We start from the raw sequence: 17381 nt of genomic DNA, 5'->3' as shown, positions 1-17381 counted from the left end.
GAAAACTTAGGACGAAAACTATCGCTAACTTTCCGTTAAGTCATGTATTGGTTTTATTAAGAAGGGGCTTATTCAGCGGTTTGTGCACGCCAATGCCAAATTAATGGTTCATGTAAAGTGAAACAAAAATTAGCAGTGACTACTACTCATTTTTCATTTATCAACTCAGTGTGGGGAATTGTGAATAATGATGCGGAACGTATAGCTACGACAAGTATAACAAGTATTGAATACTTTATTTTCTTTAGTGTCACATCAATATTTTAGTTGACTTCCATCCATGCGTTTGAGTTGGTTTAAATCGAATTTATTAGAAAACAACAACAAGATCATCTTTATTGTATCTTTTATTATGAAAAATCAAAATATATCATTCTTGTATGTACACATACTACATCATCAATAAAAATGATAATAATGCGCAATGGTTTTATATATGTATAATAATATAATATATCAAACGCCAGAAAATATTGCAGACGACAAAACAAAATTGATATACACATATCGTGACATAGTGATGTCGTATTGTTGTTATAACAATAGTCTACAAACCATTAGAGATGGTAAAATGAACAATATATTAATGGTAAGATTAAAACAGTCGCCTTAAGCGGTTAGAATTGAAACTTATCTATAACCTTAATTTGCAACGGCATTTTACACATTCGGCTACATTGAAATGTTCCACGGTACGATTATATTTTGTTGGATGGTACTAATGAATAATACTAAATAAGTAATTACGTAATCACAATATCAGCATGCTTTAAAGTCTATAAGAAAGAATAGAACATCTTTAAAATGATCCATACTTAAGAGCGTTTATAGATAACACACGAAACAATATTGGAACAGGGGCTGGTCAAAAGATCGGGCAAATAGAAAGTTTGGTATCATTTTCAAAGTTAATGCCCAGATACATACACACATGCTTCCAATTATATCCCACTATAGGACAAATGTCCCCGATCTTCTAGCCAGCCCCTTTAAGCACGATAGGTACGCACCGTACCGCGAACTCTTTGACCACATGTCATGCACGTCCTTACAGAATTCCCACATTTTTCGCAGGAAATTAAATGCCCGCAAGGTAGAAATACAATACAGACTTCACTTTTTCTACAGGTAGAGCACATAGTGCTTTCTTTGAGAGCTTTATTTTCATTCAACAACCGACGCTTTTGCCTATGTTCGACCGTCATTTCTAAAAAAAAAATAAGATTATGACATTAATTACCTATTTCATAAAAATCAAAATAATATGTGGAGCTTTTCTGAACAATTTTGACCTAAACGATCTGTAACAGAAACGTTATTTCAGGACGACAAATGTTAAGACCATTCTGTTGTTTTTCCATGTTTTATGCCAACTGGGCAACAGTAATGTTCACTGAAAGTTATAGTTCTCTTTTTGTTGAAAACAAATTAAATTTTAAAATAGTTTTACAATTCTTATTTATTGTAAAGTGATGATTATGCACTAAACCGATCGTTCTGAAAAAACACAACAAATAAGCAACTATTTCCCCCACTTACTTTCAACGTCAGCCGATGCACCTTTAGATTCCGAAGTCTGGATGCTCGTAGCTGTTTCTTGTCCTGACTTGTTTCCATCTGTGGTTATCTCTTTTTTCTGCGCAAGTGTACATGTTTCCGTTGATCTTGTTGTTTTGGTTTGAACTGTTGGGCTGGCCTTGGTAGAATCAATTTTGTTGTTAACAGGTTCATCTTCAATTCGAAAGATTTCTTCCATGATATTCATCCCGTTTAGTTTTTCTGAACCTGTAATGAAGTTATGTTCATTTTGTAATGTCGTAACATTGTGTATTTGAAGTATTTCTTCCATGGTATTCATCCATTTTATGTTATTTTCGTGTAAGATCAAGTAATGCTATTTTATATAATAAAATAAACTTTATTGTGTATGTACAGATTATGTTTGTTAACAGACATATGACTGATTGGTAATAAAGAAACAACGTAGCCAACATGTCAACATAAATCAGCAATTTAATCTGGTTGGTATATGTGCAACTAGACGATGTTTCGAATACATGCTTGAATACATGCAAGCTTACCTTTAGAAGACATAATCTCTCGAATTGCAATTCTGATTATATCATTATTGTATCCCATGTCTCTAACACTTTGCGCAGCGTCTGATGTCATTAAATCTTCTACGTCGTTCTTTGGTATTTCGGTTTCTAAGGATACAAATCATTTGATAAGCTTACATAAATAACATTTATGTTATGGTATGGGGTAATTTTCCCAAGAAAATATGGATATCCTCTTAATACCGTGTATATATAAAACGGAAATATATATGCTTGAAAATACCTGTGGTTTAAATCATACTATTGTAAAAAATAACATCAAACTATCGATGACCTAACAAAACGTTTAATAGTGTTTGATTCTATTTATTTAACAGAAGCATACCTTGATTTTCTGCTGGCGTTTCTGAAGTTTGGGCTTGCGGGGTTTCATCCTGTTAAGAAGAACACAACATCTAAACAAGGTTGAGAAACTAACAAGGTTTTGAACTACATGTACGTTGTTTAAGTATAAAATGAATTTGTTTTTAGAATACTTATTTGAAAGCAGAAAAAAAAAACGAATTTAAATAATAATGTAACATGGTCGACCTGATTGACAATCTATTTTACAATATTTAAGCATTGGCTAGAATCCGACAATTACATTCAATGAGTCCTTTAAATGTCATTTGCTTGTATTTTATAGACATGAGTAAAAATGTCACAGCTATAAATTATGTATCAATAACGTACATACATATGCCTTCATATTTACCTTTTCTTCTGTGAGGTCCAATGCCAGTTTAACTAAATTAATAAACTCCTGACCCTTGTTAATAAGCACGTGATTGCAGTCCAATGAGAATCGGGCATGCTCAGTCCATGGATCGTCTTCGCGTGTCCAATGCCGTAGGCCTGTAATTTGAATATTCTCATTTCATAAAGGAACGCAAAGTTTTAAAAATAATTTATGTGAAGAATTTGTTATCATTTAAAACAAGGCCGTAAATGAACGGATATTACTAAATACATTCAAAACGATTTCTTAACATAGTGACATGATATATTGTAAACAAAGTATGGACATTAAAAAAACACTTCGTATTCAAAGACATTGTGACTTCAAAACAGTTTTGAGAGTTTCTTACCTATGCCGCACCAAAAACATCTTGTACAATCCCCGATTCCAGCGTAATAAAAGCCGGCTTCTGCTAGAGTTCTTGGCATAACGTGAATTTCTGAGCACTGGTTGAAACTCGCTATTCTTGAAGAAATTGTGGAGTATTTTGGATGCTTTGGAGTTTGCATGTGATGGCCTATTCTATTTCTTGCTGTCCGTGTGGAAACAGTGGTTTGCATATTAGGGGCAAGTGTTTCATTAGACCTTTGTGTACGTTCCGCGGTTCCGGGATTATCTGTCGGGGTTGACGATTGTTGACGTTGACGTCGTGTTCGTGTCCGTGAACTCCCTGAAAAACGTTATTCGATGTTAGTATTGAAACACTTCAAACCCATTGCAATAAATTTAAGCTTTTACCTTTTTATATGTTTATCTTATTATTTTGAAACGAAAAAAAGTTTGTTCGCATTTACGCTTAATGCACATGAATTGTAAGGCTGCCTTTAGATTATGAAATATTGATATGTTTTTTGCATTAAAATACCGAGATGAAGAGAACCGTACTATTTGAAGTTCTTTGCCTTGGTATGTCGTTTTGAATCGGTTGATAGGCCTTAGTGTCAATGTTTGCAATTCGGCATTCCAAATCCTTCAATGGTAAAGCTACTCCGGTCTGAAAAGTTTGATTAATTCTTCCATTCTCCGAAATTGGAGCCATTGATGCGAATCCGCCTTGTGGTTCTGGCCTGAAGCAATCCTCGTCCAGACTTCCAGATGTATTTGTAGGTTCTATTGGTAGACTGGCATAACCACTGTCCTTACTTCGATTTACACTGTCTACCACATTGCAGTTCCGTTTCGGATCAAATGCGGTTTTATTAAAGAAGTTCTCATTTACAAACGCTGTCCCATTGTTTTGGTCTTCGGTTTCTTCGTCGCCATCAGTTGCAATATCATTCTCACTTTCACCCCCAGAGTTTTCAGGATCGAATCTCCAAACATTGTTATTCTTATCTAGGTCGGTGATGATTTTCTGAAGAACATCGTTTGAATTAGAGCTCATATCGGTTGAAACAGGAACGTTTACCTCTCCATTGTTTACAATAAAGCTGCAATTCGGTGTAATTCTTTTGTGAGCCTCATATGGGTCATCATCAGGTTTCCAGTTCGAAATGCGTTTAGCGCAACAGTAGCATATAACTTCATCCTTGTTCGAAGCATAGTAAAAACCTGCTTTTGCAAATTTGTTCTCGTTTTCACTGCCACTTCCAGAGTTTTCAATATCCAGAGTCCAATTATTGTTCTTCTTATATATGTCGGTGACGTTGTTTTGAATAGCATCGTTTGAATTTTTGTCTGAAACGCTTGTAACAGGGATGCTCCGGACGTTATTTACAGGCAGAGAAAAGCGATTTTGAGAAATGTGCTGGGAAAGACCCTGGGTAGTAGGTGTTGACATTTTCCTCACTGCAGTTTCATGTTCCTGTTTGTACGAAAACAAAAGCTTAGAATATACTTATAACATAATGTTAGGGGTCAATACTCTAAGCGTGTGTTGAGTGTTTTGCATATTGTTTTGCTAGTATGTATAGTACTGTGATTGATAGTCGAAAATTCAATTGAATATACTTCTTTGTTCACTGAAAACATATGATCGGATAATATTACAGTTGATGCTTGCTTTATTTAAAACAAAATGAGCTTTAAATGAAAGAGGTTGGTTCATTATGTTATGGGACAGGTGTTACTTTGTCGAGACACAGTGCCCTTTTCATTAAAATATTTAGTATTAAATTAAGCAGTCCTAAAACTGCATAAAAGACAATGCCAACAATTTGATTTTTTTGTTATTTGCTCAATGTTTCGTTCTTTCTCTAAACTGGCTCAATTTACATAAATATGTAGCACACATATTGCATGGAGGTCATTTCAATTAGCCATTAATGTCGAGTGCGAGCTTTGTAACGGGCCCTAGGCAAGTCACTTTTTACTATCACAAAACTATTTTCCGGACGTTATTTTACCATTATTTACTTATTAATTGTGAAAATCACATTGACTAACAAATGATCATTGACCAAAGCGAAGGCCGAGGTCAATAATTATTTTGCGGTAAATATTTACTGCATGTTTTTAACCGCATTATTTATTATCACGTCATATTCTTAACTGATAACGGGCTTTAAAATGCAGGTCAACATGGCGTTTTGAAGCGATTTTTCCAGCGTAATAATGACGTCATATGATAAACTGTTTCCAGTCTATAAAAAGACAGGTCAATATTGTGCTTTATTTTGTCTTCGAAAATTACTTTTAGTCCAGTCATGGACGATTTATATAAATATCATGTAATAATATGTATTATATTAAAAAGTGTGAAAATATCATTAACCCATTACATTTGATTTTTTACTTTGTGTTTAAAGTTATCGATGAATGAATAGTTCACTGATCTTTCCCCGTCTAAGGGCAAACATGTTTTAGTATTATTTTTTCCGGTACAATCACCATTAAACCACTTCAATAGAGACACATGTCAATTCATTTGTAAGGACTTAACGGTCCCTTACATACAGTCAAATGTTTCATCATAAAAACACTAGAGCAATAAATTTCTTACCGTGTGTCTGTCTGCTTTTTTACAAGTTTCATTTGGCAACCTGGAAATATAGTGGGATTTTTTATTGTATGAATGGGAAAACCTTGATCCGTGCCTTTTTTGGAATGGTTCAAAATACATTAATAATAAAACAATATATATTTGATTTGAGCCGTGCGTTAGTCTTTTTGACTTGATCCTCTCGTGAACCTTACAAAAGGTGTTCTTAAAACATTTAAGTAGTTTAAAAATGCAAAACAAAACAAAACAAAAAGAATATCAAAACTTTAAAGATATTCACTGATATCTTAATCAGCTGTAAATTTCAATTTATCACATTTAATACTAAACAGAAGCCATAAATCTTTCAAGTCTTTTAATGTTTGCGTTAGTCGATAATATAACACATTCATAAATAAATGATTTAAGCCCTTTTTTCGAGAAAGAACAGAGTGGACATATTATTTTACTTACATCTTTTTATTGCCAAACAGTCTTCCAACTACAGGAATTCGTGTCTTTTCAACTGAATATGTTTTCCCGTCCATTTCGAAAACGTTTCCTGTAATATATCCTTCTTTCGTTTGCGATGTGTTATAAATTTCGTTCTAGAGGCACCAGTATTAATAGTATTCGTTCAAGTGGGTTTTCCAAAGAACTTTGAACTTGAAGTTTATCAAATCACTTTTGTTGCTGCAATCAGAATTCAATAGTGATAGCAAGTCAGTCTGCTCTAGATATTACGTCGTACAAAAGGGGCTGTAAATATAAAACGTAAGCAATCATTGACAGAAGTTGATAACCTAATAAACCATTATCAAATAATCAATAATAACATTTTCTATTTTTGGTAAATATGTAATCATTTTTATTCTGATATAATGCATATTTTTCGAATAAGGCGAACATCTGATTATCTCGTATGTTTGAACGTTATTAATTATTATTAAAGCATTTGACCAACAATCTTCGTAACAATGTCATTAATCTTTTGTTTGACTTGGATCTATGATTATTTCTACTCAATCAATGTAATCATGCTCGTATTAATAACATTGTTTTCAAATATACCTTTTGGATGATATATTGAAATAAATGAAAGTATCACACAATGTAGGACCTTTCCACATGTTTAACAGTCTGAAAGTCTACGTTTTTAATGCGCATTGTTATTGACTGATTCTTTCATAACTACCGATTTTTTAATTATATAAGAATTGGTTCATTATCAATTAGACGTTGATTTGTTTTTTATAATAATAAAGTAAGTTTCGTTTGCGCTGACTATCAACTGTCATTATATAATAATATCATCGTTCAAATCAGTTATATTTCAATCACTACAGGTTGGTTGATAAGTGATGAAACATTACATATGGTAAATCGATTGACTGATTGCACTATTAAATTAATAAAGACACTTTGCATATAAAAACATTGTAGGTGCGTATACAGCGATCAAGTGCTATCTGATAAATATCTATTTATAGCTTTTTTAACAAATATTAGGTGTATCTATAAATAAATATGTTTGGATTTCCAATATTTCACAATTCGGTAGGTCGAATCAAGCACATATTTCATGTTCTTTAAAATTCAGTCAATGCCTAAACCTTAAATTAGAGTGAATAATTGTTAAAATCAGTTTCGTAAAAATCCATCTAAATACTCGTATCACAACTTATTTTTAAATCCGGTCATTCACATTTTTTTGTAATAAATATCAGAAATACATTTTTTTTTCTTCTTTGAGATTTTAGAATCACAATAAACAAGGACAGCATTCCCAAACAGTTATTCACGAAATCCATAATAAAATATGTATCAGAAACGAATATCCTTATTTTAAACAATATTTAGAGAAACGAATATCGGACGCACCTTGTTTGGTTTACCAAAACGAACTGTCTCGAAACAAGCTCAGTCAGTGAATAACATATCTTCCGTATCACCATATCATTTATATGGGATTACGAATATTGTCGAGTTATTTTTAGAAACTCGAAACCGATACTAACAATGGTTTATATTAATAATACATAGACGCTATGGAAAATACACACTGCCATACAGTAAACACTACCATACAGTAGTTACATATTACACTATAGTTATATTCAAAGGTTATATACAGTAACCATAAGGTAGGTAAATGCGTTTTCATGAAAAACTTATATTAATTTAGAGAACATGCAGATCTATATATTTACTAAAAAAATCCAGTACAGTACGAGTATTTTCCTTTAATTAAAAATAGAGGGTAGACTTATTCTACGTAGAGATATGAGTATTACTCATTATGTCGACACACGTTTTTATCTTTAATCGTGTTCGATATAAATTTTGTTTTAATTTAAACTGATTTTTAGACAAAGATTGTGAACATTACATTAATCACTCTCGTTGGCACGATGTTACGCGAGAGTGTGGCCTTGTGCTGTGTGGGGGAACCGGAATTCCCGGAGGAAATCCACTTGTCCGGCTTGGTGACCACAGTCCAAACTCACATGCGACATGGCCTGGAATCGAACCCGGAACGCCTTGGTGAGAGGCGATAAAGCAAACCACTGCGCTAACTGGACAACCTAGTTAAACAAATCGCGTAATACATTGTAACTTAAATTCAAATTATAAAAGGATAGTCCAATATAATTTTCGAAGCAAGATGCAAATGATTATTTGACTACATTTATAACATTAAATGAAAAAAATAATGTGGCAAAAATAACTTTATAACCTAGTATGTTTTGGGATTGATTTTTTCAAAATGTAGATGACAGTTCGCTGAAACTGGTGTACCTGTGCTTGATTATAATCTGATCACTCAGTTTTGGCCTTCGTGTGTTAATTTCGGGATAGAAAAACAACAACAATTTATGTATTATGTAATTGTTATGTGAAAAGCACATTTCACACGTTTGCGGGAGTGTTGAGCAGAGCGCTCCAATTTAACGCAGTAACTGTCTACCTAAGGGCAATAATCACGAATTTGTTATCGCCGTAAAACCAAACGTCAGTATGAGTGTTTTCCCTTTCTGAAAAGCGCCGCTACCAATTTACATGAAGACGAGTGCTCAAACTGTCGTTTCTTTGCTGGTCTATAACTGTTAGGTCAAGACTTAGTATTTTTACCACATACATTTCAAGAGAAACTTTTCATTGTGAACATAGCCCTGCAGTATTTTCTCATGTTTTTTTTTTTAAGATTCTATGTATGTCTGTCACGATTCCAATTGTTTAGTTATCTAACTTACAAAAGCAAGCAAGTCTGTTTTTTAAAGTATGTTTTGCAAAATATCTATTTGGGAGACGTCACAAAAGTCTCAAAAGAGTATTCAGGGTTTCCGTGGAGAGTTTCCGAGTCCACATAATGCAAAATCAGTAATTGCAATTTTAGCGAGGCCTTGTTTTATTTTGACACAAAGTTTGTGAGAACTTTTTAATTTAATTAATCTGTTGTAGACATTGTCGATAACTCATAGAGATATAAACGTTTTGGAATTTCATTATTATAATTGAATTTAATCAATGGTGTATGCAGGACACGGTTCCCAAGGTATGACCCACTATTGCAAATGCTTAGAATAGTTCCCCGCATTTTAACTCAATCGTCGTCAACATCTGCAATGCAGGCAGAGAAAGAGTCACACGTGTCCATACAATATAATTGGAATCATGATTTTTCGATATATGATTACCTGATAAAATAATTTGATATTTTATTGGCATAACAAATCCGTGTAACGCACTCAGAAGTTGGTGGCTTAATTGTACATACGTACCTCGAACAGATTAAACATAATAATAATAATCATCATTAAAAATAAAAGATTGCTACATACGGCAAACCTGGTAGCAGATGTATTAATAATATTTGTAATGTGTTTCTGGTCCGGATCAAAAAATCCGACCCAAGGGCACGCGCGGTATCAGTTAACGATTTATATTTTTCTTTCATACCCACATTATCAAAATGTTAAAAATTTGACGTAGAAAATGCCTATTTTATGTTTTTACCAAACACCGCGTGCGACTTCGTTTACATGAAAAGTACTTATTTTAGATCACTGTTGACGTCAACTTGTTTCTCAGAAAATCGCGTTTTGGTGATGAATTATTTTCAGTTTTATGATGTGAACATGTGAAATGTGAAAACTGCTTTAAGTATTTTCCATGGCCGCTCATGTCAGTTAGGTTCATTCCAGCCCGAACGTAAGTTGTGTTGAGGACATGAAGATTATAAGTATCTTCCATGGCCAAGAGTGTAAGATAGGTTCATGCCGACTCGAGCGTAGGGTGTTTTGCGGAAACGAGGTTTACCGAGTTTCCGCAAAACACCCTGCGCGAGGGTCGGGATGAACCTATCTTACACGAGCGGCTATGGTAGATGCTTTTTCTCCCACCTCAGTTAAACAAAATTAAGTAAAAATGTATTTTTTTTGCTGGAACTCTTTTGTGCTCAGTGAAAATAATTGCGTATGGATATGCGATAATTCGTGGTTGTCATGGATATTCGTGCAGTGATTTAGAGTATGTAAATTGTCTGATCGGTCTTTAAATAGTTTAAAGAAGAGTGAAGCATTATTTCTTGAAAGGTGCGTGAAAACTGTTTTCTGGTGACTTTAAAAGCGAGATATAATTAACTAGCGTTCTAAATATTGCCAAGGTTTCCATGATGCGCTTCAAACAGACGCTACAGACGACAGTCTTCAACAAGGGAGTTAATTACAATGTGGTGACCATTTAAAGAAGTTCCATACGGGCATTTTATCTTCGCCCATGGGCAAGATAAGAATTTCTAGCATGGTTAAATTAATGGATCTATTTATCTGAGGTGGGAGAAAACCCTATCTGACACGAGCGGCCATGTAAGAAGCCTTTACTCCCACCTCAGTTTAACAAAATAAAGTTAAGATGTATCTGTTCGCTGGAAATCCTTGTGCGTAGTGAAAAAAATCGCCTTTAAATAATGATAATTCGTGGATGTCATAGATATGCACGCAGTGATTCAAAATAGTTCTTCGGATAATGCAGCATATTTTCTTGAATGCATCTTGAAAACCTCTCTTTGGTGCGATAAATGAGTTATCTGGATTTTAAATATTGCCACAAGAAAGACAAGGATCCCATGATGCTACAGACGATGGTCTTCAAAAAGGGAGGTTATTGTGTGAAGACAATACAAAAGTAGTTATAATTTTTATTTTTATCTTAGCCCGTGGGCAAGCTGAGGATTTCCAGCATGTCAAACTTTTGGATCTATATGTTTGGCTGGGAAAAATGCCAATTCTTTGTGCAAAAACCGTATAGCTTGAGCCCTCGAAAAAAATCACTCGTAAACAAACAATTTAATCCATGCATGCAATCACACGGACGAGCATGCCAATACCGGAATAAAAAACTAATACTCTTTGCACTGCAGCGCTTTATACTATATAGGATAAGTATCATAACCAAAAATATCATAACCATAAACATATTTTCTTTTTGTATTATATTTTTACCTGGTTAAATTTTCAAAAAAAATGCATCGTCTTTTCTTATGTTCTGAAACAAGTCTGTGGCCAGATATCGTATTGTTAAAAGAATGCAATAAACATAGCAATACTAGCATACATATATATATTAATTGTCCCATCGCGAATAAAGGAATAAAGGCATGATACAAATTGATAACCAATATTAAGATGGTGATGTTAACAACTTCACTGTGAAGAACATATTATGTGTGAAACATGTTGCACGTGTGTTCATACGCGAAATATCCAATCCAAAATATATATTTAATTGTGCACCCAACCAATTAAACAATCTGTTTTCCATGTTTCATTTAACCCGCCAATATCGAACGTCCCAAAATAGTAACAATATGCACTTAGGAAAACCATTCGATTTATAAATAAACCTTGATACATGACAGAAATTTCCGCGGTGAATGAAAAAACCTAATATAAAGCAGCCTCTGAGTCATGATTATTTAACGATAATATATTCATGATAAAATTTTCTACAATATTTCGCAACACTAGCGCTTGAATAAAATGAAAAGTACGGCAAGACTATAGAGATTGATAACTTTAATGTATATCTTCTTCGTGTTGTCTCTCGAATGTGATAAAGTAATACGTTATAAACCGTTGTAGTACAAATAATGTATTGAACTAAAAAATAAAAATAAACTCTGTTTAAACACTGTTTCAATGCAAGAGCAACTATAAAAAATGACATTGCTTAATTGTGTACTGAATATTGAAACACCCTTGAAATTTGTACTGAAATAAATCACCCTTGAGATTTTAACTGAAATTTGAAACACCCTTGATATTTCTACTGTTATAAATCACCCTTGAGATTTGTTTTGAAATTTGAGACACCGTTGTAAGGTTATTAAGTGTTCTATGAAATGACTCATGTCCGGCAATCAACCATAAGATTGACACCCACTATTGACATATTTCAAGGTTGAATAAACATGGAAAACTTTTATCACGGGATCCCAACAAGAAACCTCCGCATTGTATTAAAATGTAGTATGACTATGGTGCAACACAGTTTAATATCAGTGATGCGAATCATAATTTTAATTAATATTAATTCCATATCTTTAATATGGCAAAATGTAAACATCAAATACTTTCTTTAATTCATTTGAGGCTCAATAAAAATAATGCTGCAATTTTTCTAGATATCGTTGTTGTAAAATTGATTAAACATTGTTCTGTGGAACGCCGTACCTGTTTTATATTGTGATATTGTTGGAGATGTTTTATTCAGTAAACATATATCTTGTTCATATTAGATCATGATAATATATCACAAAAATAAAACAATATTCATCTTATCAACAAATGTCGACATTATTCTAAATTATGTATCTACTTATTAATGTAACGATTACTAGTAAAATATGTAATAGTTTTAATACCAAATAAAATATGAAATTTAGAAAACAAAAACAATAATTGTATACCTGTATAATTAGTTTTAATCACGTATCCGCTGTTCGGTTTGCATGCATATTACACTTGTCATACTTGGTAATTTATGAAAATGATTTGAATCATTTCCACAGATGCTTTATGTAAAACATAATTTTGTTTTATACTGGTGATATTTTTGAGCGTGGAAATAAGAGCTGGACTTATCTGAAACAAATCAATCAACATACAGACACATGCATAGAACAATTGCCAACATCGCAAATGATTACGAATTGTGGGATTGCAACACCTTGAACCCACAATCCCTGTGAATCAGATGGAGTAATACCGGGTTTCCTGTTCCTACATCATACAACGTAAAATACACTTTTCTTTCTAAGTTGAACCATAAAAAATATTTGTCAGAAACCAGAGATTCAATTTTCCATAAGTTAAAATTAGCTTATGTTGTAGTTAGAATATATAAAAATAATTATTACATATGCAAAATCTTCATGATAAAAAAGCTTGACTTTAAACTCTTGGTAAGGTTAATACTTCGAATTTGATTTCTGAAATTTTCACGGCATAATTATTCTATTTCTGTTATACCTACGTGATAAAACTGAGCTATCGTCTGTACGCTTAAGGGTTTTTTTTATAGTGAAAACCTTACTGACCGCTTTAAATGTTGTGCACGTGTTGCGTGATGTACGCGCTATCCTATATACTGCCGCCATGAAACATCCAAAGAAAACAAAAAACAACAACACAGAAACATATATCATGTGCCTCCTGATAAATTTTGCATACCTTTTATGCATCATTTTTGGAAGAATAAACGTAGAAATAACTCATTTCTGTGAATTTAATAGCTTCGCTTTATACGTAAATTACAAACGTCATGACACACAATAATTTTGGATCAAACGTTGATGTCGAATTAAAAAATCGGGTTATGTATATATTTTTCATTGTTAAGTAAAAACTCATGTATATTGAAATACTCAATTGCGCTTTATTGAAATGTCATTTTGTCATTGTCATAAACAATACAGTAAAAAGAAATAATACGTGGCGCAATGTTTTGCGTGACTAATCTGGGATGGAGATAGTAAGAAGGAAAATCTTAGCACGGCTAAATTCTCCGGAAATACCTGGCCGTTGAGCAAGAATGTGACATAAGCATTATTAGTAATGTCCGATCTACTGAAAAGATTGCAGGAAAAGGAAGATTCCTGGTAAGCAAAATGTTTTTGTCTTGTTACTGCCAGATGACGTTACATATTTCAGAGTTTCAATTATGTCAGAATCTGTTGCTATTATCTACGCGCTGACATTACTCAACAACTAAATCAGTTTGGATATTTGATTTAATCAACTAAAATTCAAATGGTTCTCACAAATACAGACATATTTAAAGCTGCACTCTCACAGATTGAACGTTTTGACAACTTTTTTTATTTATTTTTTGTCTTGGAACGAGCCAATTCTTGCGCAAATCAATGGAAACAGTTATATCTTAGACTGCTGCCAAAAAATAGATCGCAGATTTTTATATTAAAGTTAAAAAATTGATGTTTTATGCATTTTTCGGTTTGAGCCAAAAATAATTTATTTTCGAACGGAAACGTGTAAATCTACGATCTGATTTTTTTCAGCATTCTTATATCATTGGTTTGCAGATATGTACGAAAAAATTTGCTCTTTGCAAGACAAAAAATAAAAAAGTGGTAAAAATGGTATATCTGTGAGAGTGCAGCTTTAAAACCAACTATGTATTTCAGAGCATTGCAGACTCTAAACGATATCGGTGTTGCTCGCAGAAACAATGCGTAAACATTAGTCACCTAGGCAGGGCACCCATTCTTACGCAATAACACATTAAGGCTGTCGCAGTTGCAACAATCTGTTCAAGTCCTTTGTCTTAAATTAATACTGCAAACGTCGTGTTTCGGAAATACGATTTTAACGATAACAGTTGTCGCCAATGTTATGTCCACATTACCTCTAAGTCGACGGGTAAATAATGTATAAACGCATTTTTGCAATGTGCAACATCTGTTTTAATACGACGTTAGGAATATGCATTATATCCGATTCCGTCTTTATGTTACGCTCGATCGATGTTATAATCCATACCAGTATACGCCACAATCACCGTGCATTCACAACTTCCAAAAGCATAAAGGCACAGGCAAATCTCCAACCAATTTTTTTAAAGATAATAATCACATATCCAAGGGGTGTGCTACCAGAAGAAGATTAATTAAGTAATATTGGTAGACTGTTCTCATTCATTTATAAAGTAGATGTAAACCTTATACAGTAAAACTGCGATTGCTCGAGATCGCCGGGGACCGAGCCTAAACCTCGAGGGAACCGATGTTTCGAACGACCCGATTTTCTATTCTCCAGTCTGTTATGAAATATATTTCAATGTATTTCAAGTATGAAGTAGTCTGTTTACTAAGACACCGATTATGTCTTGCGTTGTGGAAATCGCTCATATATTCAAAGGCTGTCAATTACTGTATGTATACTGAATAAAATGTAAAAGAAATATTAACAAATCAATAATTCGATTTTTTTTACAAAATGGCCATGTTGCAAAGCAAAGTGACCAAAGGGGGAATTCTTTTCAGAGTTTCCGATGTTAGATCGATATGGTAGTTTCTTCAATTTTTTATTTCTCATTTACATTTCTCACAATTAACTTCTCGTCATTATCTTCTAAAATGCCCATATCAACTAATATCGATCATGCGTTAACAGTGTTAAACGGTTTTTCACACCTTATCAATTGCCTTTCAACTGTCATTGCAATTTTTACAGCTTGCGAAAATTTTAATACCTAGCAATATTTTGTTCATATTGGAAGACGCGTTCGGGAAAGAGTGAAATTATGACCTCGAGCGAGCCATAAGGTTTTGTGCATAATTTGTGTACTTGGGACCGAGAATATTGCTCGACTCCTCGACATAATTAGGTTCCGATGCAGCGTAGGTATATTTCATATGAAAATAGAAGGTAAAAAGTTCGGGACCAAGCTCCGACCTCGAGGGAACGCCGGTTCTCGAACGACCGCTTGTTCGAACGACCACAGTTTTACTGTATCTGCAGACTGTTTTTCGTGCCTGCTGATCACTGCCGATATAATGTTATCATTCAGGTACAACTAGTGAACATAAGGGACGGGATTGGTTGTGGGTTTCGGTACATAAATGCCAACGTGACTGTGAAAGGCTTTGTGTTTTGTATTTCATACCAACCTTAAGTAATGTTTGCTATCACACCTAAGCCAGTTTCATCAAAGAGTGTTATTTAAAAATAATAAATCTCTTTTCTTTAAATCACTATGGCTTGTACACGTAAACGGGTAAATCTTATACATATAAGGTCGAGTTACATTTCCACATCACAATGTAGCTAAATAAGTTCCTTTGACTCGCATGCTTCATGGCAAAGGGTTGCGAGTAGAAAACTGAGAGCTCACATCCTATATTTGTGTTTATCTAACTTTTTTTTTTAACGACAGCCGGTTTGAACAAATCACTTTGGAGTAATGGCTCTTTTATTTTGAAATTCCGAGCGCATTCACTGTGTCTTACCTGTTCACGGATTTACTTTTATCTCGACATAAATATATAAAGGATATTATAAAACGCTAATTGGAAAGCCAGCAATAAAACATTTATTTTGTGAGTTAAAGGCTTAGTTATATAAGTCCTAAAAGTGACAATGGTTGTTGTAATGATTGGGTTTTCCTTGTCATTACTAACGTATCGGACATTTAAAGTAAATTTACTGCAAGCGTGGACGTCTTAATGTGGTGAATTTAACGTTACGAGGGTGCAGACCCTTAAACTTGCCAAAAGCTTTTGATAACACTAGTATGGAAGAATATAGAGACATTCAAAACATTTGCATAACCCCACCGATCATACAACATTTAAATGAAATATATTTTCATCATTAAATGAGAGCACCCCAACAAACGACAAATCAAGGATGGGTGACTTAACGTATTATAACCACTAGAACAAGTCAGTTTCAAGAAACTACCATCGTTTGATACACGGAGTAACTAATCAACTCTAAATATCACCAGGTGCGACGGTCGTCTTCACGATTTAATAATTCATGTTTATGATGATAGGTATTATTTATTTTCTTTGAAGTAACCATTTACGACTAAAGTAAGGACAACTCGTTTGATTCATGCCAGAAGGTAACAAATCCTCCTGTATTTTAATGTTGGGCGGTACCAATATTCCAAAACCTCCTTTATTGTAAGGTTGGATGTTACCAATATTCCCAAAACCTCATATATTTAAATTTTAGGTCTTACTTGTTTTCAAAAACTTCCTATAATTAAATATTTGGCTTTACTAGGACCTATATTATAATGTTGGGCGCTACCGGAATACCAGAACCACCTACTTTTTAGTGTTTGGCGGTACCGGTTTTCAAAAAATACCCCTATATTTTAATGTTTTGCGTTACCAGTATTCCGAAACCACGTATATTTTAATGTTGGCCGTTAGCGGTATTTCAAAATCTCCTATCTTATAAAAAAGGGCGTTACCGGTATTCCAAAAAACACCTATATTTTAATGTTGGGCGTTAGCGGTATTCCAAAACCTCCTATCTAATAAATAAGAGCGTAACCGGTTTCCCAAAACCACCTATATTTTAAA

The 17381-nt window shown here is 33.6% G+C and overlaps 1 protein-coding gene across 4 annotated transcripts; it reads right to left on the bottom strand.

Moving 5' to 3' along the window:
• Window positions 1-331: 331 nt before the first annotated feature.
• On the bottom strand, window positions 332-12877 carry LOC128203663 (baculoviral IAP repeat-containing protein 3-like). Of its 4 annotated transcripts, XM_052905177.1 has the most exons (11): window positions 12732-12877; window positions 8151-8346; window positions 6236-6520; window positions 5783-5822; window positions 3727-4645; window positions 3191-3511; window positions 2818-2957; window positions 2446-2494; window positions 2082-2207; window positions 1540-1785; window positions 332-1207 (listed from the first exon to the last, which is right to left on the bottom strand). In XM_052905177.1, exons 3-11 carry the CDS (start codon window positions 6307-6309, stop codon window positions 990-992), a joined length of 2133 nt encoding a protein of 710 aa, XP_052761137.1. In that variant the 5' UTR covers window positions 6310-6520; window positions 8151-8346; window positions 12732-12877; the 3' UTR covers window positions 332-989. The 4 variants fall into 4 exon arrangements, with proteins under 4 accessions (XP_052761137.1, XP_052761135.1, XP_052761139.1 ...); XM_052905175.1 differs by lacking the exons at window positions 8151-8346; window positions 12732-12877 and adding an exon at window positions 7643-7691; XM_052905179.1 differs by lacking the exons at window positions 8151-8346; window positions 12732-12877 and adding an exon at window positions 7643-7664 and having other exon boundaries at window positions 6236-6323.
• Between the last annotated feature and the right edge of the window lie 4504 nt (window positions 12878-17381).

Source organism: Mya arenaria, chromosome 9 (assembly GCF_026914265.1).
Source record: "Mya arenaria isolate MELC-2E11 chromosome 9, ASM2691426v1".
Lineage (NCBI taxonomy): Eukaryota > Metazoa > Mollusca > Bivalvia > Myida > Myidae > Mya > Mya arenaria.
Note: the sequence above shows the minus strand (reverse complement) of the source record. Positions and strands in the feature narration are given on the sequence as shown.

Bases quoted from the DNA above. Each gene is read 5' to 3' on its own strand.
- LOC128203663 (XM_052905177.1), bottom strand. From the start codon at position 6,309: ATGGACGGGAAAACATATTCAGTTGAAAAGACACGAATTCCTGTAGTT. The intron at 2,958-3,190 runs GTAAGAAACTCT...TTCAAATTACAG, and splicing joins ATGTTTTTGGTGCGGCATAG to GCCTACGGCATTGGACACGC. The intron at 1,208-1,539 runs GTAAGTGGGGGA...TTTTTTTTTTAG, and splicing joins TGCATCGGCTGACGTTGAAA to AAATGACGGTCGAACATAGG.